This window comes from Syngnathus floridae, chromosome 6 (assembly GCF_059516105.1).
Source record: "Syngnathus floridae isolate MCC-2025c chromosome 6, RoL_Sflo_1.0, whole genome shotgun sequence".
Taxonomy (NCBI): domain Eukaryota; kingdom Metazoa; phylum Chordata; class Actinopteri; order Syngnathiformes; family Syngnathidae; genus Syngnathus; species Syngnathus floridae.
The window spans coordinates 5,725,880-5,750,273 of NC_142418.1; the positions used below are offsets into that span (position 1 = coordinate 5,725,880).

Sequence of the window (24,394 nt, forward strand, 5' to 3'; positions counted from 1 at the left end):
CAAGATGTTTTTTTCCCAAGAACAATTTTATTTATCGTCTGCAATAATCTTGAGAGTATCAAAAAGTCGGTTGCAACATTCCAACCCATAAAATACTTTGTTTTGTTGCACTCTTTGGGTTAAAAGGAGTATTTTGGTATTCAAAAGCATAGAAATCAGGGAAAAGATCATTTAAATTAACAGTCAAGAGTACTCACTAAATCTACATTTGGCACCTGAGTCAAGTCAGCAAATTTATCTGTGGCATTCATGTCAACATTTGTAATTGTAGTAATGAAGAACACAGGAAAAACTCTGAGCATGACATTGACAATATGAACTTGGGGAAATGCCACACTGAAACTGGGACAAATACTTAAAGGCCCATCTAAAGTAAAGGTTACGACCTAATTCTCATTAAGGTGAAATAAGATCAATTTTGCAAACTCAAGTTAAAAAAAACATGTCGTAAAATGCCTTTCTACAAATCAAAACTGAATAGAAATATAGCACATTTAAATTTAAATTGTGTAAATGAACCCAAAGAAAATCACTAAATTAGAGACTTAAAGCTTCTTTGGTTAAGATAATTTGTATTACAAAGATAGAAAAATTGATTATGTTGCTCTTCACACACACTGGGCTTCCATTTTGATAGTCAGAATCCTTCTTTGTCACATCTGAACACCACATATCATGGAGGCGTTGATAACAAACATGGGGGGGTGGGTCAGTATTTAGACAATGTGTGCCCAAAGAATAAATACCATCATCTATCACTGACAAGACACACAGGATCAATCAATAGTGTCCACGTAATCTTGCCAAGGATCAACTGAATGAAAAGCCACACCCATGTGAGGAAGCAGACAACTCTTTGGATAATAGCATCGGCGTCACCGCTGCACTTAGCAATGGTCTCAAAAGGCAAACGGAACACAAGCCACGAGAACTTGCGCTAAAGCTTTCACCAGACTAAAGTTTACACTGAGAAAAAGCACCATTCGGAGAAAAATTTACATCAATGGCACAGAAGTGGATTTTTGGCAAAGACACCCTTCATGTACTTCTACTGTATTTTTGGTTGCCGATTATGACAAAGTCTTTGGGTACAAATGTTCCTGTCTTTGGATCGAGTCTGCAAGGCCCGTTGCAGTATTGAGGCCGTGTTAAAGCTTTGAGTTCAGTGCACTGGAAATGTCCAACATCTCGTACAACCCAAACGGTTTGACAATATCTAATGCACTTGGTTTTTTTTCTCGAGTCAACCACACAAAAGGTTGGGGGGAAAAAAGACAAGCAATGGGAAACAAAAGCTCTTTCAACCGCAAAAACACACACCATTTGGAGGTAGCCATGATGAGACAAAAACTGAGGTAGACAATCAAGGTCCAATGGAAAACAAATTAAATATGACCAAATGTATCACAGCATATTATTTCAAACATTCATCATGGGTGAGTTTTGGTTTAGGACAGACGATGCCACAGAGACCAACAGGTAGAACAGCGAGAAGACAAAAAAATAAAAGAAAATGTTGGGACCAACATTCATTCAAAATCCTGAGGTAGATCTGAAGAAAATCCTCCTTCACAGCAGCTGACTTCCTGTTCCCTTGTGCCACAGGAAATAAGCAGAGGGCTCAAACCAGGAAGCAAACGAGGTAGAAATGATCATTTGTGGAGCCGGGTGAAAAACGGAGAGCTAGCTGCCGCCCGAAGCACAGCCGGACCGAGCATCATCCAGGGTGGAGATATGGTAGCAAACACACTTCTGCTTTTCTACCCGGAAAGACGCCTTCGGCTCGGCTACATCTGCATTATCCGGAGTTTCTGTTTTGGAGCTTTGACTGGTCGACAGATTGCTCATCTCTTCATTGCTTTCCTCGTTGGAGTAATGTCCGGAGTCTCCCGTCTCTTGGCTGCTCTCGCTGCTTTGCGAGGTCTCGGTGTGGAAAGGTCCGAAGATGATCTCTCGAGATGATGGAGGCAGAGGCGCGGTGCCTAAATGCTCCTCATAGTGTAGAACAGTTTTGCCAGCTTCATACAAATGGACCCTCCCTTCAACCTTAAAAAAAAAAACAAATAGATGTCAAACTTTTTTTTTAAGATGGATGAGAGTATGAAGTCGCAACACTTACATCAATCTCAGTTGGTGTACTGACATCTCTGTTAAAAAGAAGCCACTTCTTGCTTTGATTTTTGCTCATGACAGGACCCGCGCTATTTATCATTATATTAGATCTACCCTAAAACACATGACAGAATTAGAATTCTACTGTTTTTAAATTATAACTTTTTTAGGTCTATTCTTACTTTGGCATCTATGAAGTTGGTACTCATCATGGGAATGAGAGCCTCAGCGGTCTCGACATGGCGCTCGTGAGGCAAAGCCAAGCCTTCGCCAGGCGGCACAGCAACAACCTTGTGGTTAGAAGATTTCCTGGAAAAAAATAGTACACATAAAAATTCCAGTTATTGAAAATGAAACCACTTTGTAGATCCACAGTGATGAAAAGTGGTACCTTGGTCTCCCTTTACTGATGAGGATCAAGGCACACATTACAATACAGGCCAAGGCGATGCTAACGCCAACGATGATACCAGTCATGGATCTCTGGTCTATGTGGTAAAGACCATCTGAGAAGACTGAAAAAAAAATCAACAAGATTATACTTTTTTTTTTAATTCAAATATTTTAAATGAGTGACTCTTCTGTTACTCACCTGCGGTATGCTGAAAAGTATCCGAGCGCCAGGCGTTTTTGTTGCGTTGGACATTTCCACGTTTCATAACCAGCTCGACCACGTCCGAAAAAGGCCCGTCCCCCACCTGGTTGGAGGCAGAGATCTTCACCAGGTAGACATTCCCTGGTTCGAGCTTCTCCAGAAGAGCCATTGTATGGCTTCCTAGTCATGGTACAAGAAGCAGACATTAGCGGGCGGAATACAAAAAGGGAGAGTTGAGAGAGGATGTAAATAAAAAAAGGACATAAATATCTAAATATGGAGGATTGTGGTTATTTTTTTTGTGGGACACTGCTTACCCTCTCTTTGAATTATTTGCCAGCGTCCGGCCATCCAGGATGTCTGGGAAGCGTAAAGTATGGTGTAATGTGTAACCACCACGTTGGCCTCAGCGGGCTCCTTCCACGATACCAACGCCGTGTCATCCTCGATCAGAGTTAGTCTCACTCCTGTAGGTGGTCGTCTCGGAGCTGCGGAAAAAAAACATGAAGAAATCAAATATTTGCTGGGGAATATATCTCAGGTTACTTTTTATGTTGATCAACCTGCTGGTTTTGTGCGATGGGAAACCACATGGCTCCAAGGGCTCGACATCTGATCCACATGAAGGCGTACCACAAACTCATAGCGAGTGTTTGGCTCTAAATTTTGCATGGTCACATTTTCTTGGGTGCTGGGGGGGATATAAACAACAACCCTCAATATCCCAAACACTTCATTATCTTCAGCAAAGGAAATTATTTGATGTGTGAGACAAAGATTGTTTGCTAGCTTACGTTTGGAGGTAGCGTACGGCGGATGCATTGTGTGTGCCCACAATCGTGTAACGGACAGTGTAGCTGACGGCCTTCCCAGACGGGAAAGTGGGACGGCTCCAACGTAAAGAAACTTCAGAGGAATTACTGGCCAGGATAGTCACATGATCAGGCGATGGAGGGGTGGCTGCCATTTGGTCTCTTGCCGCTGTAGATAGCCAAAGCGACAACATGACTACAAATGTAATCAAGAGAGATTTCAAAGTAGAAAATGGACTCACAGACACATCCAGGGGTACTGATGGCTTGGTCTGTCTTATAGCCGTCTCCAGCTTGACTAAAAGCCAGGATCTTGATACGATATCTTCGCCTGGGATCTGGAAGTAATAAAAGATATTTTAGTTTTAACATCCTAAAGTGGAGGCAAGTTTCAAAGAAGGCAAGCACTAGAGGGCGAAGTGTGGGGGTCATAACTGCCCCCCCATGCATGGACAATGCATGGTCTCCTATGTCACCCCAACCTGTAATTATCATTTGTTTCCTTGTAACAAGAGCATGACCAACAAACCCTTAGAAAATAATGCTTGTAAGCTCAAACTTATCAATCAAACCAAATTTATTCGAAACTAAAAATCCACTAAATCCTACGTAGTTGACTGATGCTTTGGAAATAAAATGAGAAACTATGAGACATCCAAAAGATCAGTCTTTGACATGTTTGAACCTAAATACACCGTTGCTAGGGCTCCTAAATCAGGGCATTTTGGGGTAGTGTTAAGATTAGTTTTATGCCTTCCAGTGTGAAAGGTCAGCTTATGGGTATTGACCATGGTTGTGGGGGCTGGGCGGAGGGGCAGCCTTCAGCTGCCGGGAGCCGAGGCCCATGGGACCGGAGGGGGGTTGACTTGGGTCACCAGGTCAGGCCAAGATAGAACAGACGGAATCTGGGTGCAGGACTCTAGGACGAGAGGTGAGGGGGCGGGCTTTTGTTTCCCCTCTCACACTTTTCCTGGTGTCCTTGTTGTAGCTTTCAACTTGGGGCAAGCATGGCTTCAAAGTTGTGCACAACAGCTACATTTCTAGCCTATTTACATTTTAAAAGCTGATAAATATAAGGGTTTCATATTTTATCAGATCAAGTAAAAGAGAATCAAGCAACCTTGCTTGGCGATTCACATAAAGCTGAATTTGATTTTAATCAGCATGAGTCGGCTCAGTTTCATATTGATTATTATTATTTTATTTTTGTATATGGACAGCACAGACTAGCATTAGGGGCAGGGCACTATTTTGAGACTGCTGTCTCACGGTTAAAGGTCAGTGGTCCTGTCCAGTTCTGGCCAATCCCAAGGGTCTGTTGCATGTGTGTCGCGGTCCAGTTAAAAAGGGGGAGGTGGCTAAAATCTGGTAAAGCAGGTCTGGCTCTGAACACAGCACAATAGCCAGGGGTAATTATGCAAGTCACTGGATGGGAAACGGTGGTGGGAGGGACATCTGGACACTGACCTCTAACCTGGGGAGCCTGATCCCACTCAATAGTGCAAGCAAACGAGAGCGGTCAGCTCACATCGATCTGTGTCGCGGGCGTAAATGCAAATGCTGCACTCAACGGACACGGCAGACGTATGCTAATGTTATCAGCTGCGTCCACGCTTACCAAGGCCGCTGATGGTGTAGGTGTAGGTCTGAGCTTGCAGCTGGATGACGGGCTGTTCCGGTTGACTTTCCTCATGGTAACGCAAGCGATAGCCAAGGACAGCCTCCATCTCCGGGGCGGTTTGCCAGCGCGCCACAATGGAAGTGCAGTTAAGCGGCTCAAGTTGAAGAATAGGGGCTGAGGGCACTGAGAGGGCACAGAAAGGAGCCATGAGATCAATACGCATTCACTCTTATAAGAAAAGAGCAGGGAGATTTGAGTGCAGGAAACGGATGCAATGCAGCATTATTGTTTTTGGTGTATTTGATTGAATAAACTCGAGAGGAAAGTGGCTTCGATTATTTTACTGCTTCAACACTTGGGACTGTTGGGCAGCTCATCAACACAAACGTATGTAGGCCACGGTAGCAAAAAAAAAAGCTTGGAAGAAGACACCAGGATGTGAAAAGAAGCTGTTCTCCCCCCCTCCCCAAACACACACAGACGCCAGAGGGCCTCTCTTTATGACCCATGACTAAGGCCGCGCTTACATCACTGACAGCGGAGGGCAAAGGTTCCAGAATAACCAATACAAAAGCTCCGGGACAATGCTACGAGAACAAACTCCAAACACAAGATGGTCCTGAAGAAGGACCTTCCAAAAAGCAAATTGTGATTGTATGATTTTCTTATTGAACCTTTTACGTGACGCCGAAAAAAATCACATATAAAAGCATTAACACAGAGCGTTTAAAATTTTCTTTCTACGCCAACGCAACTTTACCTTTGCGACTGGATGTCTTGGGCGTACGGTGGGACGTCCACGCTGAGGGCTCACACCAACCCATTCGGGTGGCTGCGGCCATGCGGAGCAGGTAGATGGTGTCGGGCTGGAGGCCCTCCAGGAGATACTCTGTAGTATTCTGAGGCAGCTCCACGGAGATGACCGTGTTGTCTGCGGCCGTGCGGTAGGACAACTTGTACGCTGACACCCGACCGCGGCTCACTTTGGAGGGAAGCTGCTGCCAGCTCACCTGGATGTCTGTCGAGTTACGGCTTATCAGTCGTAGCTCTGGTGTACGCAGAGGCACTGGAAAATAAAATGTGAAAGTATGAACATGGCGGTCTAACTCTGAACAGTCTTAGTTGAATTTTCTACTCAATGACTAGAAATGGAAAATGGCAACATCCCCCCCCCTGTGTTCCCACTCTAAAGGTGTTGTGTACACACAAGATTTACATTGACTTTAACTAAAGCGTCAGAGTGATTTACTGCAAGGAATGCTGGGAGTCTCAAAGCTTACCATCCTCCAGGGTGTGTTGACTGACTTGATCAGACATACGACTGGCTCCCATTGGCATGTAAGCCACGATGTAGAAGCTGTAATTCCTAGCAGGCTCTAGGTCATCAATAATATAACTGGTTGTGTCATTGCCAATCACAACTTGGTATTCCTCGTTGTTCAGACCTGACGTGCGGTGGAGAACGTGTTAGGTTTTGAAAGAAAAAAAAAAAGCCTAAATGGTATAAATGTTATTGTGCTTTTGTAAACCAGCACAATAACTGCTGTTGTATAAGAACTTTTTTTTTTTTTACTGAATAGAAAAAGTCAAAGTAACATACAGTTCTACAAGATTCTAAATGGTATCTTTACTTTTCAGTTCAAAGAGCGAGTGCACAATGGCTTTCATAGCCTCTTAAAAAAAAACTGCCGTTGTCAATGGACAGCAACAAGAAATTGCCTTTCCAAGGACAGTGCATCACATAACACACTCATCAACTTGAAATATTTTCTTAGCCATCTTGGTCTCACCTTCGGCTTTCATATAATGGATGGAGTAGGCTATGACTTTGTCAGCTTTGTACAGCGGTCTCTCCCAAGCCAACAAGATGGCCGAGCTCGAGATGGTCTCGGCGTGGATGTTCCTGGGAGCGCTGGGCCTGTCCTCTGACATGACTACAATAAGTCGTGCCAAAGACAGCACAGAGCCCTCTTCGCTCTCTGCTATGCACTGATAGATAGCATCGTCCTCTGGGATGATCTGGGTGATCACCAGTTTACTGTGGGAGGAAGAAAAATAGCACACAGTCAATACAAGACACGAAAGCCTTTGGCCAATTTGTGTAATAAATCTGTCTTGAATACCTGTTGTACATCTTAATCCGTCCGTTTAAATGAACCGCTTCGCCGTTCTTTAGCCAGCTAATGCGGGGTGGGGGGATTCCTTCGGCTTGGCAAATAAAACGGGCGGTACCGGCTCTTGGACGGGTCTGGCTCTCGGGCCGCTCAACGATCGATGGTGGTACTGAAAAGAGAGATTTACAAGGAATGAGGTAAGTTTGACAAATGTTATCATCAAATTGCAAGGTTGTACCTTGGACAGTGAGATTGGCAGCAGCTATGGTGAAATTGCGGGTTCCGGGGGTCGTGGCTCTGCAGAGGTAGACTCCGCTGTGCTTCGAATTGATGTCGCTAATAACCAAGTTCCCGTTGCCCAACACTTTGGCTTTGTATACATCGATGGGTTTACTATCAGCGCGACTCCACGAAATGATAGGCCAGGGGTTTCCAGTGGCTAAGCACTCCAGCACCGCCGTTTGGTGGAGAGAAACTGTCATGTTCTGAGGTCCGGCGATGATTTTGGGCCTTTGACGGGTTTTAGTGTCCGCACCTTTAATTAAAGGAATATAATAATAATAATAATAATAATAATAATAATAATAATAATAATAATAATAATAATAATAATAATAATGGATGGATAATAATGGATGGATAATAATGATAATAATAATAATAATAATAATAATAATAATAATAATAATAATAATAATAATAGTAATAATAATCTTTCTAAACAAGTTACAATGATTCAAACAAGTTAGTGTCATTTCTTCACCTTGGCTGACTGTCAGCTTTGCCTCTTGACTCTTCTGCCGACTTCCGATGTTAGTTGCGACACATCGATATTGCCCGGCGTCCTTCGCTTGTACATTGTGGATCTGAAGGACTCCACTGGGCAAAACTGTGATTCTGCACACAAACAAATCATCACTTGGGTCAAACTTGGCTAACTACCAAGTTGCTCTATTACTTTTCCTTGTATCATGACTGTATGCGAAATGACTCAAGGCTAACTGAAAGTACCAACCTGTCTGTTTGTAGCGGCAGTGTGCTTTGGTTAAACTCCCAGGTGATGGTTGCAGGAGGTCGGGACATGACTCCACATGAGAATCGGGCCACCGAGCCCGCAGTCACCTCCGTAGGCAATGGGTGGAACAAAAACTCTGAAATACCTGAATAGAAGTAGAAAAGCCAAATAATCAACTTGTGGCTGTATACATTTTTGACTTGGATCAACTTCTAGGGTTAAGCTAAATTTTCATTAAGTGTAGTCAATGTGCTCCATCTGAGGCCTTTGCATCTCACAAAAAGCCTCATATGCATTAATGTGGAAGGGGCCCTCCTTAAAATATTACCAATGACCTTCACTCATTAAGGTGATAAGTCTTCCCCTTCCCCCGCACACGCAAGAAACAAGTCAATATCATGTTAAAGAAAATCAATAGCCCATTCTCCCCACTGAAACCCCACATTGAAATCCCCAGCTTTGGGAAAACCAAATTAAAGAGGGAACCTTGTAATTTACAACCTAATTTCATGCACAAATAACATGCGAGTTTTAAGACATAATTTCCCTTAAATTGGCCTGAGATAATTTACCTTTACAGTGCGTAAGTTTCTCTTAAGAGGTCAAAGCTAAATTAAATGAATTGTTGTGTTTCTGATGTTGCTTGTATCATCTATCAGTTGGTCAAACAAAACAACGTGCTCTTTATTTTCACATTCTGACACCCTGGGTTGGATGAGGAATTATGATGAAAGTGCAAATGTGCTCAAAAGAGTGCCAGCAAAAAGCCTTCCTGGATGGTTTTGAGAAAGCCACAATCACTCACTGTGGCGTACTGGCCATGTTCATTCACAAGAGAAAGTGTCCCACATTCAACAAAAGGCCTCTGCCTGACAGGGCAACACAGGGGTCGATCCAGTGAAAGGACTCGTGTCCTGGGAGCCGACGCGGCGGGCCAGCCCAGTCACAGCAGCCATGTGACATCACAAAGGCCTTCTACGCTGACCTCTGAACCCCAGGACCTCTGGACAGAAGGCGAGCGGTGAGAGGGGGGGCCATCCTCCAACTCCACGCCCACAGATGACCAAAACCTTTAACCTCTTCTCACACAAAAGACTGGACGATGGACTAAACTTGGACTTTTGGGGGTTTTAGTGGTCTTTTTTTTTTTTTTAATTAGTAAAACTAATTATTTTAAATAGACACCATCTATAAACAAATCAGCATAGTAAATGCCTTGTAACTGCACATTTATGATTTTTTCCCCCTCTATAAAATAGAACTCATAAACATGGCAAGTCGTCGATGCAGATGTTTACCATAAACTTCCTGTCTTCAAAGTCAACATTATATTTATGCTAGCGACACTCAATATAAATAATCCTCAAACCAATAAGCGACACAAACGGGCCCATCGAACGGACACAGCTGTCCTGTCCACTGATATGTGGACAAACAAATGCGCTCCCAACCTAGTCTTTTCTTCTGGGGTGGTCAGGGGGACTCCAAACAAAGCCCAAAGGCAAACGGCCTTTCAGAGATTCCTCTGTGTTGCCGACCATTCAGCGATGACACAGAACTCCAACATAATACAATGCCGCGGGCCAAACGAAAGCTTAGAGCATTTTTTGTGGGATATTTAGACACTATTTTTGACTTAGTTTTAAAAATTGTTTAACACCATAAAGTGAATATTAATGTCACTGAAGTTTTTAAGAGGCTAATACTTACTTGCGATAGTCAAACGTGATCTTTGGCTGAGGATGGCTCCAAATTTGTTTTTGGAGAGGCACTGGTAGAATCCTTCATCTGACTCCTCCTTGGTATGCTTTATCTTTGGTATGTACAAGGAGCCGTTTGGTAAAAGCTGGATGTGCTCACTTTCTGCCAAGTGAACACCATTTTTCAGCCACTTGATGGTGACTGGAGGCTGCCCGTGAGCTTGGCAATCCAAGACAGCGGGGTCCTTTGGTAGAACGGTCACATCATTGGGCTCAGTGATGAATGACAACTCACTGAAACATAAAACATCTAGAGGAGGAGAAAGCAGCATTAGGGACAGATTGATAGTTGATACAATTGCTTTATCAGATATTGGGTTATTTCAGTGTTCCCATCATTACAGCATTAGATGGAATTGTTTGATGATGTACCTACAATGGGCTATTCATCAAATGTACTACATTGTAATAAGTGCAATAAGTCTACACACAGTACAGAAAGTATAGTGTTTGTACTTTGTGTCTCTCATATGAAAGGTAATATAAAAAAATAGACTTCATCATTAGTTTGGGATCGTTAGTCAATATAATGATAACACAAAACAAATTGAAACCAAGCTACTTCCATGTACCTGTCTAAAAAGGCCATAAAATGTCCCATATATCCAGATAACCATTATGAGTCCCAATTTTTATGTAGTACAAACATATTTCTCTATCTGCGTTATCCAAGCAAATGATGGGTATAGCGTGGGATTTTTTTTTTTTTAAAGAGATCATTTTTTGCATTACAACTGGAGGGGATGAAAACCTTAGAAGCCTTTTTTTAATCATAGAAAATACTCCATGCAATATATGAACATTAATAGCAAGTTGTTTCAGCTCGCTCGCATACAAAAACCCCACATTGAACAATCAGTCAACAAGGATGGACGCAACATTCCCTGCCGTGCGCACACGAGAAACAAAACACTTACTTGGTGAATGCAGAAAGGAAACCAAAATTAGCAACACTTTCATCTTAAAGTTCGCCATTTATCCACAGTGCAGTCTCATTTTTCCTCGAAAGCGAACCTCCACGCTCCTGTGTGCAGCTTGGAGGTCCCCCAATCACTAAAATGCTCGCAGCGGAGCAACTTCAGTAGTGCAGGGGTGCGGGGGGGACTCAAGTTTACACATGCGCAGACTACGTTGTTCAGAAAACCAGATAGCGACATTAGTGCGTCTACCTAGCAGAAGAGATGTTTTGCCCCCTTTGTGTAAACAGATACGACAATAAAGCCGTTATTAACACTTCAAAATAAAGTTTTATTTCATCCCAAACAATAATCATAACATTTGTGAAAATTAATGTAACAATAATACTACTAGTCAACAGCAAATTGTAATTAGAGATGGCTAAATGTGTACTTTTTTACTAGCACATCAAATTTTGGAAATATTTTCGTTTTTGTTGAACCTCTTATTCAGAAATATTACTAAATAATATACATTACATATTATATTGGTATATTACTTTTACTGATATTATGAATACCTGATGTGCTGTAGAAAAAACAACAAGGGCAGACTATTTAAGCGTTATTGACTATAGTTAATATGCAACATTTAGCCCATTTGCGTCTCACTCTATCCTTCCATTATAGTTATTGTGAGTTACTTTATGGACTGCAACTTCCCTAATGGGGACTGTGTGTTCCAGAAAGACAGTCCCTCAAATCCTCACGACATGCATCATCAAATTAGAGCGGACGTGCTGAAATGAAATCAGACGCTCTTGCACTTTGTTGTCATTTGTCACACAATAATAAACACATGAAGTCATTATTTGTATAGGTATCACCAAGGAGCATGTTCGCAGACTGCACCGGTCTACCCAGAAGGTGTTTCCAAATATATATATTTTTTATTTCGACATTTATAAATTTCATTTATTCCCTGGCACTACGAAGCAGACGCACAAACCACTTTCACACAGCGCTGTCATAATTACTCCCCTTTATGATAGTACAACAGTTACCTAAATAAAATGTAGTAGGTTTTAGTCTTTAGCCGTGCAAAATGGTCAACAGGAGTTATATATAAATTGATTTGTTCGTGGAGCGACAGGAAGCTCAGGCTTGGAACGGAAGTTTGACGGGTGCTAGCATGCTACAAGCTAACAGCCGGCTGTATTATTCAACAACAAAATGTGGTTTCATGCCTGAAACTCAGAAATATTTATAGTTTTTTTTCCCCCGTCGCCTTTTTCATGATCGTTGCGGATACTTATTTCTAGCTGCCACGGGTGAGTGCGTATTTTGATCGCGCAGGGAATGTTGTGAACGTGCTGTTAGCACGGTGGGTGAGCTAACCCGTCAACATTGCGCACAGTGTATTTTAGTGGTTCTTATAAATAAATGAAAGTGACCTTACATATCATCGCGCAGATGTTTTATCTTATTTAGTATCCAGTGCATCATGTTGATAAGTGTTTTTGACTTTTTTTATAATAATAAAAATTATTATTATTTTAGGAAGAAATGGCAGTGGAAAAATTCGTTTCAAAGACACTGGAACTTCTCCAAGAAGAGAGGGAAGCTGAAGTAGAGGAAACCAGGTTTGTGAAGAGAACTTAACGAAAACAATTTTCAAAATATCTCAAACACAGCACCCTTACTTTGAAATTTGTAGTTACTTTTATCATTTGTTTCTGTTTATATTCAGTTTGTTGAGTATCTCACCGTACTTGCATTGGCTTTTCTCCGGCTTCCTCGCACTGCCAAAAGCATTAGGTGTAAATGTGAATAGTTGTCATTTTCTGCAATTGACTAGCAACCAATCAAAAGTACACCCAGCCTTTTTTCCCAAAGTTAGTAGAAATAGACTCCAACTTACCTTCAACCATAAGATAAGTAAAATAGAAAATGGATGGATTGTTTTGTTTTCTGCCGACAGGGCATGGAAGGAGAACATCTCACTCAAGGAGCTTCAAAACAAAGGAGTGTGTCTACTAAAACTTCACGTTGCAAGTCAGTCCACAGGCCTGTACGGTCGAACCGTTCTTGTCCTTGAGCCAAGAAAGCATCTTGGCCTCTCATCTCTTCCGAGCAACAGCTTTGGACCTGGTAAGATAGAAGAAGAAAATTGTTTTATATCTGTGATTTTGCTACTCTGGTTGTAAATGGTGTACTCTTTGCCACAGGGGATATTGTTGGTTTGTATGACTCCAGTGGAATCAATGAGACGTCTCAGATCAGCACAGGCATTGTGACACGGGTCAGCCAGACCTCCATAAGCGTGGCTTTTGATGATTCAAAGGATGGGCTCAGTTTTGATACTGAGGGTCCATACAGTCTCTTAAAGTTGGCAAATGATGTAACTTATAAACGAATGAAAAGGTATGGAGTGCATTTTTTAATGTGTATTTAAATTGACAATTGTATAGTTGTGTCATATATGAAATTTTTGTTTTTCTGTGTTTATGCTGGCAGGGCTTTAAATACATTAAATGGATACAACAGTGGACCATCTGCAAATCTGATCAATGTTCTCTTTGGAGAAGCTAAACCTTCTTCTCATTCCCAGCCACGTAAGTGAGAAGAGAATTATTTTGAGACGTACGCATGTTGTCCTTGTCTATAAAATTTTAGTTACACAAATGACAAGTGTATGAATGGCACAATATTGCCGGCTTACACAATGAGATCCAATACAAGAGCTGTATCAAAATAAATATTTCTTACCTTGTGGTTTGCAATGGTGTAGAAATGCACTGCATCAAACTAAAAAGTGTGTCTAATGTTTTTTTTTGCTATTGTTTTCTATTAGATGAAGTTAAATTCTTCAACTCAAACTTGGATGATTCCCAAAGAGAAGCAGTGACTTTTGCTTTATCTCAGCGAGAAGTGGCAGTGATTCACGGACCTCCAGGAACTGGGAAAACCACTACAGTAGTGGAGATCATTCTGCAAGCTGTCAAACAAGGCCAAAAGGTGCAACAAGAAGCTTTTTACAGTTTTATTAAACGAAAGCAACTCACTTGAGCTGTGATCTACTTTTTGTGCAGGTTTTATGCTGTGCCCCTTCGAATGTGGCGGTGGACAATTTAGTAGAGAGATTAGCCCGGTGCAAGGCTAAAGTTCTGAGGCTTGGTCACCCTGCCAGACTGCTGGAGTCTATACAAAAGCATTCACTGGATGCCATCCTCGCCAAGAGTGACAACGCCAAAATTATCGCTGATATACGCAAAGACATTGACAAAGCTTTTGTAAGTATGTGGGACACAACCAAATGAGATTACTTTGCTAATCAATTAGTTGCCGATTATTTTTTGACACCTTGAACTTTATGTGTAATCGATCCTCTCAGATGGGAATGAAGAAGAAGAGTGAAAAAGGAGAGCGGGGCAACCTCAGGAGAGAAATAAGTGAACTGAGAAAGGAGCTGAAAACCAGGGAAGCCACAGCCATGGTCCAGATTCTGAAAAGCGCCGACGTTGTGTTATCAACCAACACAGGTTGGTCAAGTGGCCAGATGGAAAATGTCACCTGAGAATCATCGAGATAGTGACCAGGGTCCGCTCATCTGCAGGTGCGTGTGATGATGGGCCTCTGAAGTTCCTGCCGGCCGATCATTTTGACTGGGCAGTGATTGACGAGTGCGCCCAGTCGCTGGAGAGCAGCTGCTGGATTGCTCTGCTTCGAGCGCGCAAGTGCATTCTGTCAGGAGACTACAAGCAGTTACCAGCTACCATCAAATCACACGGGTAAACACTTTTCTTCCACTATTGGACATTTTGTCCTATCGTAGAGTTAGATTCTCTTTCCTTACCTCTTGGTTCCTTCAGGGCAGCTGCAAAAGGCTTGTCCCTCAGTCTAATGGAGCGACTCATCCAGATGTATGGAGACTTAGTTGTGCGTATGCTAACAGTCCAGTACCGCATGAACGGTGCCATCATGGAATGGGCCTCCAAAGAGATGTACCAAGGAAGACTGACGGCACACAGCTCAGTGGAGGCACATTTGTTAAAGTGAGGATCAACTCAGTAAGAAAATAAATAAATGGAAATAACGACTGTACTAAATGTCTCGCACAGAGATCTACCTGGAGTCACCTGTGTGGAAGAAACCAGCACACCTCTTTTTCTCATTGACACAGCCAGCTGCGGTCTGACGGAAATGGAGGTGGCAGATGAGCAATCCAAAGGCAACCAAGGTTAAGATTTTTTTTACTTCATTTGACTTAACACTGTAATTTATTTATAATAAATATCAGATTTAAAAGAAAATAGCCATAACAATTACTGTGAGCTTGATCTTTTAACATGATTTTATTTTTCCTAGGTGAGGTTGACATCGTAGCGCTGCACATTAAAGCATTGACTGAAGCTGGGGTGAATGCCAAAGACATCGCCGTAATTGCGCCGTACAATTTACAAGTAAGTTGTTAAAGTGGGAAGCTTTATTCATAATAATTTGAATTGGACTTTTGTCTGTTCAGCTTATATTTCGGTTCCCATCAGATTGTGAGGGTTTAGCAAATATTTTGGGCTAGTCGTTTACTTTTTAACACCTGATAATAGTTTTAACTTTTTGCACCTCTGTGAAGGTTGACCTTCTGCGTCAGAAACTTTCTGCAAGGCATCCAGAGCTGGAAATCAAGTCAGTGGATGGTTTTCAAGGCAGAGAGAAAGAAGCTGTGGTTTTGTCTTTAGTCCGATCCAATCGAAAAGGTACCTTTTTGTGTTTGGTGGCGGTCACATGGCAGCATATTTGCTACCTGAAATCGATTTGGACAATGTTCGTACTTCCTGAATGCAGGTGAAGTCGGATTTCTGGCGGAGGACAGAAGAATAAACGTGGCCGTCACACGTGCGAGACGTCACGTGGCCATCGTGTGTGACACCCAGACGGTTCAGAACCACGCTTTCCTCAAGACGCTGGTCCATCACATCACAGAGTACGGCGAGGTCCGAACAGCATTTGAATACCTACAAGACATTGTCCCGCAGAATTACATCCGTGACCACAAAGACACAAAGTCTGACACTTTGACGACACAGAAGGCAGAGGGAAAGAAAGCCAAAGCGGTTCCGAAGAAATCAAATGAAAGTAATACAAACGCAACAAAACGCAACAATCCCATCAAGCCGTGCACACCAACACCCGCTGAGGAGGAACAGAAGAAAAAACAAGGTGAAATTCGAGAAATGGTGGAGAACTTTCTGAAGAACCTCAGTAAGAGTGAACTCGAGTTCCCGCCGTTGTTCAACTCTCACGACCGACTGCTGGTACACCAGATTGCCGAAGAGCTGGGCCTCACACACCAGAGTAAAGGCGAGGGCAAAGAAAGGTGTATCACCATCTCCAGGCCAACAGCACCAAAGGAGGAAGAAAAAGAAGAGAGTGAGGCAACAGTCGCTTCCCAGGAGCAGGCCACTCCTCAACACCCCCCGAAGGAATCAACACGTGAATCTGTGTTGGATTTAAAAAGTTTACATATTGAGCGAATGAAGAGGGAACAGCAGAAAAGGGAAGAAAATGCTCAACAAAAGAAGCAGCAGAAAATATCGGTTGCTACAAAGAAGTCCGGCCCTGCTAAAGGTTAGCAATGAAAATGTCTTTGCTGAAATTGTGCTAACTGAGTTTTGCTCTCCCAGGAAAGAAGCCGACCAAAGCCGGCGCCTGTGAAATAGCGGCGGCCGCTTCACCGGATGATGACTTTGACGCCCTCATCCGCGCCGTGGTGAAGGCAGACAGCGTGTGCAGTTTTGTCAAGTGTAAAGCCTCAGTGCTAACTCTTGGACAGCTTTGCCTTTTCTGCAACAGGCAATATTGCCTCAGTCACCACATACCAGAGGTAAGGTGGCGGGAAATATCTAAACTTGACAAGTAGACTTTTTATTATTTTAAATTTGCTTGAAAAGCTTGTGCGATTACATAATTCTTGTTTCATCAAACCATAAGTTTGAACTTTTCGGCCAAAATAATTAAGGCTGGACAAATATGCTTTTTAAGGCAAATTATGATATTCAACAAATAATTGTAATAATTAAATAACATTTGAAGCAAATTATGATATTCAACAAATAATTGTAATTAAATAATATTTGAGGCAATCAAGTGCATTTGGATAATTTCCCCTTGCACAGCTGATGAGCGCTCAGAGCACATGGTTGGGAATCATGTTTCTTAAACCGTCATTTGTTCAAGTCTAAAAATGTTTGTATCATTTTAGGTGCACGGCTGTGGCGATAAAGCCAAGACTCACGCTCGAATCAGGATTAGCAAGGAGGGTGTTCTGTACGCCGGCAGCGGAACAAAAGACAAGTCCATGGACCCCACTAAGAAAGCGCATCTACACAGGAAACTGGACTCGAAACTCAAAGATATGGCAACACAGAGGAAAACAAAAAACAAAGAGAAGGATGGTTGATGATTGTGGAATAAAGCTGTGCCAGGCCTGCCGAAAAATGTTTTTGTTTTGTCCCCCTATTTATTCTGTAAACAAAATACAATACAGTGAACAAGAGGGTACATTCACCCATGTTAAAACACAAAATAGAGAGGCAGATCACTAATGTATGCAAGCAACATTGTGTCGCAAAGACAAATCTATGATGGAGGATCACAGCGACAACTGCGGACGTGCAACTACAATAAAGCTATTAACTTCCTACTCTTCATTTTCTCCTTGTAGCCTTAAGTTTGCCAAGTTATTTTAATATCATGTATAAAGTCAGCTTCGACTAGTATCTCCCATCTTCTTGCAAGCTACAGGACACCAAAATCCATCATTATTCAGTCCGGATGTGCGAACCATGAGAGGTAGTTTATTCTTGTCAGCATTGGGGAAATACACCTTTAAAGAAAAATTTGTCCTGTTTTACTTTTATCTTTAAAACTTTTTTTTTTCACTGTGAAATGTGACCGTATTTCACGTTTAAATATCAAATCAATGTCAAATTTAAACATCTTAGTCAAGAAAAATACAATCACTGGTCACAAAATTATGTACACCAGTGCAATCTAAAAGATCCAATAAAATATGTAGCTGTATAAGTATTCTCCATTTATAAAGATATCACATTTTGACGCTTCTAAAATGTTTAACAAAATAAATGTAACAAACACATGGTTACCGCTAAATAGTATTATTGAAGGTACTGTATATACTCGAGTAAGTACATGACTAGATTTGGATTAATCCGTGTTTGGCATTCTATAGTCAATGAAACATGCAACATCGGACATGCAGACTTCTCAATTCTACAAAAGCTCACTGCCATTCTTCCCATCTTATTTTTTTTTTAAATGACCAATTAATCCATAGTTCCCAAAAAAAAGCAACTATAAGATTCCCTGTTCGGCAATCCGTGTCCTTCGCTACTAAAGTTCGAGATATGAACGGAAAAAGGAATTTCTATGAAGAACACAATGTGCGTTGATCCGGCTCCTTAAGTTCAAGGAGAAAACAGCTCCATAAACATGTTTTTGTAAAGACGTGATAGTCTCATTAAGTTTTTTGCAAGACACCTCTCCCCTAAAGTTAACGGTATGTACAGTAATAAAATATCATGTGAAGAATTCAATAACAGCTGAATAGAATATTCATGATGCAAGAAATGTTCTTAACCTTATTGTACAAGTCCTTTGCTACTTCTTCTCACTCTGCAACCAAAGGCCAAATACTGCAGCCTATATTCAAAAGTGGCAAACGGACGTTTTACCTACATCGTTCTCTTCAGTCACTTCCAAAGTGATATCAGTAAAGAAGATGAGTGAGCCCTCAGAGTGGGGCGCCCGGCTTCCGTTCAGCGTCCCTCAGCGTAGGGCCACGAATTAGACCAAAGATCGTCATCTCTTCGCCGAGGCTGCCCGCTTCTGTCAAGAGCGCTCGGCAGCACGTGAGGCCTCAACGCACCGTGTTTGGAGATCCGTAGGTTGAAGGTAGCGAGAAAAAAAAAAAAAAAAAATCACACGAATCCTGGCTTCATGGAGTTTTTGAAACACTTGGGACAGCCTTTTGTCCCGTTAGTCTGCAGACACCTGGAAGACCACCAAGGTTATTAGTTAACAAAAATGAGGGAAATGACTTGTATGTACAATTGAAAAACTTTTTTTGTAAATTAAATACAATTTTAAAAAGGTTTTTTTCTGTTGTTGTTGTTGTTGTTGTCTTTGTCAATTAATTTCGCACAAAACTTTTTGGAGTAGATTTGAAATGTTTTTATTTCTGTATTTAAATTTTGAGAATTTTAGTATATATTTTTGAAAATTCTCTTGACAAATGCTTCATGTATTAAAAAAACTAAAACTAATGCTAAAACTAAAGCTTTGTTTAAAAAAAAAAAAAAAATTAAATTAACAAACCTACTCTAAAACCTGATTGAAACTTTGAAACAGAATTTGTAAAAACAAAATAAAAATACAATTACCACATACCAACTAAACGACACTCACTTATAGTGGAAAATGTGGGAACAGGGCAAGGCCTGCAGCTTTTGGTCCCTGTCCCCAATGGACTCGCCACACATGCCGCAGTAGAGCTCCAGCTCCTCCACGCACTGCAGGAACTTCACCACCTGTTCACGCAGCTCCTCCTGTCTGCCCTGATTCCTGTAGATGCCCTCCCTCAGGCAATGGGCCTTCAGCGTGCACAGCTTCAAGGGCAAACACAGCGAGGTCATCAGTAGAATTTGCACGATTTTACGTTGATGGTGAGGAACATCACAAACCTTGTTTCCCATTCCATCTGCCAGGGACTGAGCTCGTTCCAGAGAATCCAGAGCCTGGATGATAAATAATATATCAAATATACAAACACATCAGTTCATACAGGTGTACCTTATGTTGTGTCCAGTCAGTCTATATACATATGAGACGTTAGCTTTCTAGCGCTAATTAGCCACGGCTCTATAACTAACAACATGTTCTAATTGGGGTACCTTCATATATTCCTTCAGCAGAAGCCAACACTTGGCCACTGCCAGCTGCACATGAGCTTGCCCAAGTCGATTCCCAATCTCAGTCATGATACCCAACGCCGACTCGTAACGAGGGAATGCTTTCTGAAAGAGACAAGAAGTTCAAATGGTTCCAATCAAAGCTCATTTGACTGACAGAAGAAAATCAGGGAACTCAAGTGATCGCGACTTACATCACAGTCACGCCGATAGCGGTGTATGTCTGCAAAGTTCAGCAAACACAGAGCCTGCAGAGGACGGTCGCCGTGCTGCAGAGCAATTTTCATTGATTCCTTCGGAAGGAAAAAATTGGAGTGAGCGGAGAATGAAAATTAAAAATGGCACCATATGAAAATAAATCATCTGGGAACGAGAGGGGCAAAAGATGACTTGTGAGATATTTTTGAGCTCTCGCCCTCCATTCTAAATATAACCGGATGTGTAAATTATTTGGCTAAACACGTTTGGTGAATGTAATAAATCTGAAAAGAATCTTGCTATTTTGTTCCTAGACACAAAGTCAATGACATCAAGTTATTCCCTGCCCCCTTCCACAGCACATAATTAGAACAGAGAGCAGAGGAGGCTAAAGGCCCTCCTCTTCATTAACACTTTAAACCTCTGTGGGCATATTTTGGTGAAGGTCTAAGGTCTAGTACAAGACAACAACTGCTACTCACACCTGTCAGCAAGCGAGCATGTACTCTATCAATGGATTTGACATCAGGAAGGCCAAAGACCTCACTTGTGAAATATTTACCATAAGCAGTAGTGGTACAAAGAATACTTTCGTAAATGCAAAGGCTTTGCAAAGTGAAAACAAGTTGTTAACAAATCTGACAAACTTGAACTCCTTTTCTCACTCGTCTGTCATTGCCGACAACGAGGCGCTCTAAAATGGCTGCACCAGAAGAAGCCCTGGATGTCAAGTCGGACTTTTGCAACAACAAAAAAATACCCCTTCCTTGCTCTCTCATTTCTTTCTACATATGTAATGTGCGTACACTCGCGGCAGACAATGAGGCGCTCTTATGGAGCCTATCCGGAAGAAAGATGAATTTTCAGGGTGAAACACACCTAGCTAGATAACTGCACGTCACAATTTTATTTGATAACCGTCCTTACAGTTTTTTTCAAACACGTATTATGTATTTAGAAACAAATCTCCGAACTTACTTTACAGGGACTTTTAACAGCCAGCTCGGCTAAAAATGAAACTTGTACGTCTTTAGCCGTCAATGGCAGTGAATGATTGTAGAGGAGTTGAATCAGTACTTTTACCAGAGTCTTAGGTATACACATCTTGTGTCAAGAATTTGGGGAGTTATAAATTTGTTTTTTTTACACCCCGAGTATAAATATAGGTTGACTGTACTTCACAGCATTCCATGGCGTCCGGGAGGCGCTCCAGCTTCCTGTAGGCCACGGACATGTGGTACTGACTCATGGCTCGATACTTGAGGCTCCAACCTTTGCCGTAGTCATTGACCAGCTCGGCTGCTTTGCAGGGGAAGAACAGAGCTTTCTCATAGTCCTGCGGGGAGACATTTTCAGGATGAGTCAAAATATGACAGCGTCCAAATAAAGAAGCTCGAACTGGGCACTTATTTGGGGACATGTGCATAAAATAACACACGAGCACATTTTCCACATGCCACATGGTCACAATGCCATTGAAACCAATCCTCCACGGGGAGCTGGAGGATTACTCTTACAAATCTCTGATGTCAAGGCTACGCCATGACGCCCCCCTCCCACAACCCAGAGTGGGTCCTCATGACTAACAATGCCCACTACTGCATGAGCTAACAGTTGGTCATGTTTGTTTGGCTGCTCCGCGGTGTTATCATGTTCTGCAAATACGCATCGGTGGCGCTTGCGATTGCACAATCAAGTCACACGTGCCATCCGATGTCAATGGGCTGCGGCTGCTGTTTAGCCTCGCTATAAAAGAAACAATGCACGAAGCCAAACGGAGGCCAGCATGCACGTTATTCTCCCTGAAAAAATTGCGCAACAATATTTTGCTTTCTTGTTTCCTGTTGGTCAACGAGATAAATCGTCACGATAGAAGAACATGGGCTATCTAAGTCAAGGGTGGGCCATCATGACTGTCAACGCCTTATAATATATACAGTATAGGCTACACAATAAATTGGTGAATAACTAGTTTTGGAATCAGATACTAGTAAAAACTGTTACTATTTTAAATAAATGTGATTTAAATTTATTTAAGATTTAAATGTGAAGAAATGAATGCTAATATAAATTGCTCAAAATTTTTCTAATTTTTAAAAGTGAAGACAATTTTGTAATTTAAGTCGATACACAATTTGTCTTCGTGGGGCACATACAATGATATGGCGGGCTGTATCTGGACCCCGGGCCTTGAGTTTGACACCCATGATCAATGTATTTGCGAGTGACCGATGTCATTTGTTACCTTCAGGTGGACGTAAATATTTCCCAGACTGCAGCAGACTCGGCACTCCAGCATCTTGTCGTCATTGTTGTGCGCGTAGCGCAGGGCCTTCTCATAGCTCTCCAGAGCTTGTTGGAAGTGGCTGAGGCCCAGGAAGGCGTTGCCCATACTGAGACACACCTGCCCGTTGAGCTGCAGGCTGACCGTGGTGCCTTGCATGTTCAAGCAGGTCTTACAATACGAGACCGTTTTGTGAAAGTCGCACAACTTCTCGTTGCTGCGCGCCAAGTTCAGGTAGCCTTCGGTCAGGTAATCCGGATCCTCCATTTCTCGAGCCGTGTCGATTTGATCCAAGGCGTACTGCGGAGATGAAATAATGTGAACATTGCTTGAAAATGATTCTTCAGTTGGGTGAAAAGCGAGCGGCGCTTGAGTAAGGCCGATTATGTCAACAAGACACCCCACACCGACTATCGGATTGCGGTACACTTATTTACTCTGCATTGGGCGCAAGCCACACATGGAAGTGGTGCTAAGAAGATATAACCTTTGATCCGGTACCATTTAAAAACATCTCGCGCATCGTGGAAATGCGCAATTAGTGCGCAGAGTAGTTCCGATGACACGCTGATAATATTCGGAGGCATGCGCTCTTGAAATTATGTCATGCGAGAGCAGATTGTTGGTTGCGTAACACCGATGACAAATGAACAGCAATTAGATTTAGCGTAAATGTTTTACATACGTTAGTAGTTTGGCGGGCAGTCTTACCCTGAGCATGTCTTTATATTTTCCCATTTCCGAGTGCGCCGTGATCAAGCATCCCAAAACTCGAAACTTCCCTCCAGGATCCGAAGTTTTCTCCAACACCTTTGTCCACACTTGCAAAGCTTTGTCGGTCTGATTGGACTGGTACAGCCTCAGTCCTTTCTCGATCTGTTGCTTGGTTTGGTCCTGGCCCATCTCTGTATTGAGGTGCCTCATAAAAATATTCATTTGTTTAGGCCGTTGGACTTCGGCGAGATAGCGAGAAAGCAGATCTCCGCCATGCTGAACACTGAAGATCCCCTGAAGATGATCCCCCGCGAGCTTGGTGCCAGAAGGCCTAACACATCCAGATCCCTCAACTCCGGCTGCGCTGGGACGGAAAGGAAACCGGATCCAACCGAGTCACGACCATTATCACCAGCGGCTTCGTGATAAACCCGAGAGCTGGGCGAATATCTTCCCCATTTAACTCTGCAGTAATCCCCCCTAGGCATGAAGGTATCAAAGTTCTTCTTTGAATTTCTGTCTGAAAAACTCCAAAGAAACACGTTTCCTAGCCGAGGGCTAGCGGCGATATCCCAGAATATCTACTCCCTCCGCACCCGAGCAAAAGGAATTCTCAGCACCCCTCAGTCCAACCCCCTCCACCTTCCTCGTAGTGCTGGCGCTACAGCAGATGGCCTTGTCACTCCAAACCATGTGTCCCCTTCAGGAATTCTGCTCTGTCCTCAGCAAGCCGCCTCAAGGTCACCAGAGCTCCTAGCGATCCACCTTCATACTAAATACCATTTTCATTTAACATCACTTGCCTTGGGATCGCAAACACAATACAATATACCCGACCCCCCCCGGCTTAGACAATAGAGCAAGGTGCAAGTTGTCTTTCCCAGGTTTCCCAGAGCTCGCACGTGAGACGGCGATGTCGGAAGTGGAGAATCGTGGGGCCTTATGGAGGCGCATATGTGCTACCAGAAAGCCCTAGCACTCATCTCAGCGTCAGCAACTGACGCTTAGAATAGTTCACAAAGTCTGTAAGCGGGCTTGGGTTTCAGCCGCATAGCCTCCTGCAGCACATCAATGGGATCAAAGGTAGTAGCGTTGACTCCTTCGAGTTCCTTTTAGCTCACCGAGGAGACAAACGCCTCACGCTATCTTCATGTTCGTGCGGCCATTAAAAGGGGGTGATTGTCGTCTAGAGAATAACTTTTTTTTGTCGATCTGGCTTGACGATAGTGATGGTCCTTGCGATCCACCTCAACGATTTTGGAGAAACCATCTCTCCCGCGGGT

General features: G+C 42.6%; 3 protein-coding genes across 5 annotated transcripts; 1 reads left to right on the plus strand and 2 right to left on the minus strand.

The window, feature by feature from the left end:
- Positions 1-22: 22 nt before the first annotated feature.
- On the minus strand, positions 23-13,070 carry LOC148396083 (protogenin B-like). Of its 2 annotated transcripts, none has more exons than XM_088378758.1 (19): positions 12,698-13,070; positions 9,980-10,279; positions 8,270-8,414; positions 8,018-8,151; positions 7,493-7,789; positions 7,264-7,423; positions 6,931-7,178; positions 6,421-6,585; positions 5,901-6,206; positions 5,138-5,323; positions 3,762-3,857; positions 3,502-3,688; positions 3,271-3,398; positions 3,025-3,195; positions 2,705-2,887; positions 2,504-2,627; positions 2,295-2,421; positions 2,120-2,227; positions 23-2,046 (listed from the first exon to the last, which is right to left on the minus strand). In XM_088378758.1, exons 1-19 carry the CDS (start codon positions 12,738-12,740, stop codon positions 1,684-1,686), a joined length of 3,471 nt encoding a protein of 1,156 aa, XP_088234884.1. In that variant the 5' UTR covers positions 12,741-13,070; the 3' UTR covers positions 23-1,683. The 2 variants fall into 2 exon arrangements, with proteins under 2 accessions (XP_088234884.1, XP_088234883.1); XM_088378757.1 differs by having other exon boundaries at positions 10,947-13,070.
- On the plus strand, positions 11,965-17,628 carry ighmbp2 (immunoglobulin mu DNA binding protein 2). Its single transcript, XM_088378759.1, has 16 exons — positions 11,965-12,256; positions 12,486-12,568; positions 12,907-13,076; positions 13,154-13,349; positions 13,443-13,540; positions 13,780-13,943; positions 14,018-14,218; positions 14,320-14,467; positions 14,542-14,716; positions 14,798-14,980; positions 15,047-15,165; positions 15,294-15,388; positions 15,559-15,682; positions 15,771-16,553; positions 16,610-16,809; positions 17,188-17,628. Exons 2-16 carry the CDS (start codon positions 12,492-12,494, stop codon positions 17,383-17,385), a joined length of 2,931 nt encoding a protein of 976 aa, XP_088234885.1. The 5' UTR covers positions 11,965-12,256; positions 12,486-12,491; the 3' UTR covers positions 17,386-17,628.
- rapsn (receptor-associated protein of the synapse, 43kD) lies at positions 17,402-24,294 on the minus strand. 2 transcript variants are annotated; one of them, XM_088378768.1, is made up of 8 exons: positions 23,109-24,294; positions 22,359-22,697; positions 21,291-21,449; positions 20,110-20,208; positions 19,898-20,020; positions 19,688-19,741; positions 19,413-19,612; positions 17,402-18,998 (listed from the first exon to the last, which is right to left on the minus strand). In XM_088378768.1, the coding sequence occupies exons 1-8, from the start codon at positions 23,331-23,333 to the stop codon at positions 18,926-18,928; spliced, it is 1,272 nt and encodes a 423-aa protein (XP_088234894.1). In that variant the 5' UTR covers positions 23,334-24,294; the 3' UTR covers positions 17,402-18,925. The 2 variants fall into 2 exon arrangements, with proteins under 2 accessions (XP_088234894.1, XP_088234893.1); XM_088378767.1 differs by having other exon boundaries at positions 19,413-19,741.
- Between the last annotated feature and the right edge of the window lie 100 nt (positions 24,295-24,394).

Bases quoted from the DNA above. Each gene is read 5' to 3' on its own strand.
- LOC148396083 (XM_088378757.1), bottom strand. From the start codon at position 11,004: ATGGCGAACTTTAAGATGAAAGTGTTGCTAATTTTGGTTTCCTTTCTG. The intron at 8,152-8,269 runs GTTGGTACTTTC...GTTTGTGTGCAG, and splicing joins CTGCCGCTACAAACAGACAG to AATCACAGTTTTGCCCAGTG. The intron at 3,399-3,501 runs GTAAGCTAGCAA...TATCCCCCCCAG, and splicing joins GCCGTACGCTACCTCCAAAC to CACCCAAGAAAATGTGACCA.
- ighmbp2 (XM_088378759.1), top strand. From the start codon at position 12,492: ATGGCAGTGGAAAAATTCGTTTCAAAGACACTGGAACTTCTCCAAGAA. The intron at 13,944-14,017 runs GTGCAACAAGAA...CTTTTTGTGCAG, and splicing joins CTGTCAAACAAGGCCAAAAG to GTTTTATGCTGTGCCCCTTC. The intron at 14,717-14,797 runs GTAAACACTTTT...TGGTTCCTTCAG, and splicing joins GCTACCATCAAATCACACGG to GGCAGCTGCAAAAGGCTTGT.
- rapsn (XM_088378767.1), bottom strand. From the start codon at position 23,333: ATGAATATTTTTATGAGGCACCTCAATACAGAGATGGGCCAGGACCAA. The intron at 21,450-22,358 runs GTAACAAATGAC...GTCTCCCCGCAG, and splicing joins ATATTTACGTCCACCTGAAG to GACTATGAGAAAGCTCTGTT. The intron at 19,742-19,897 runs GTACCCCAATTA...TTTATCATCCAG, and splicing joins TGCTGAAGGAATATATGAAG to GCTCTGGATTCTCTGGAACG.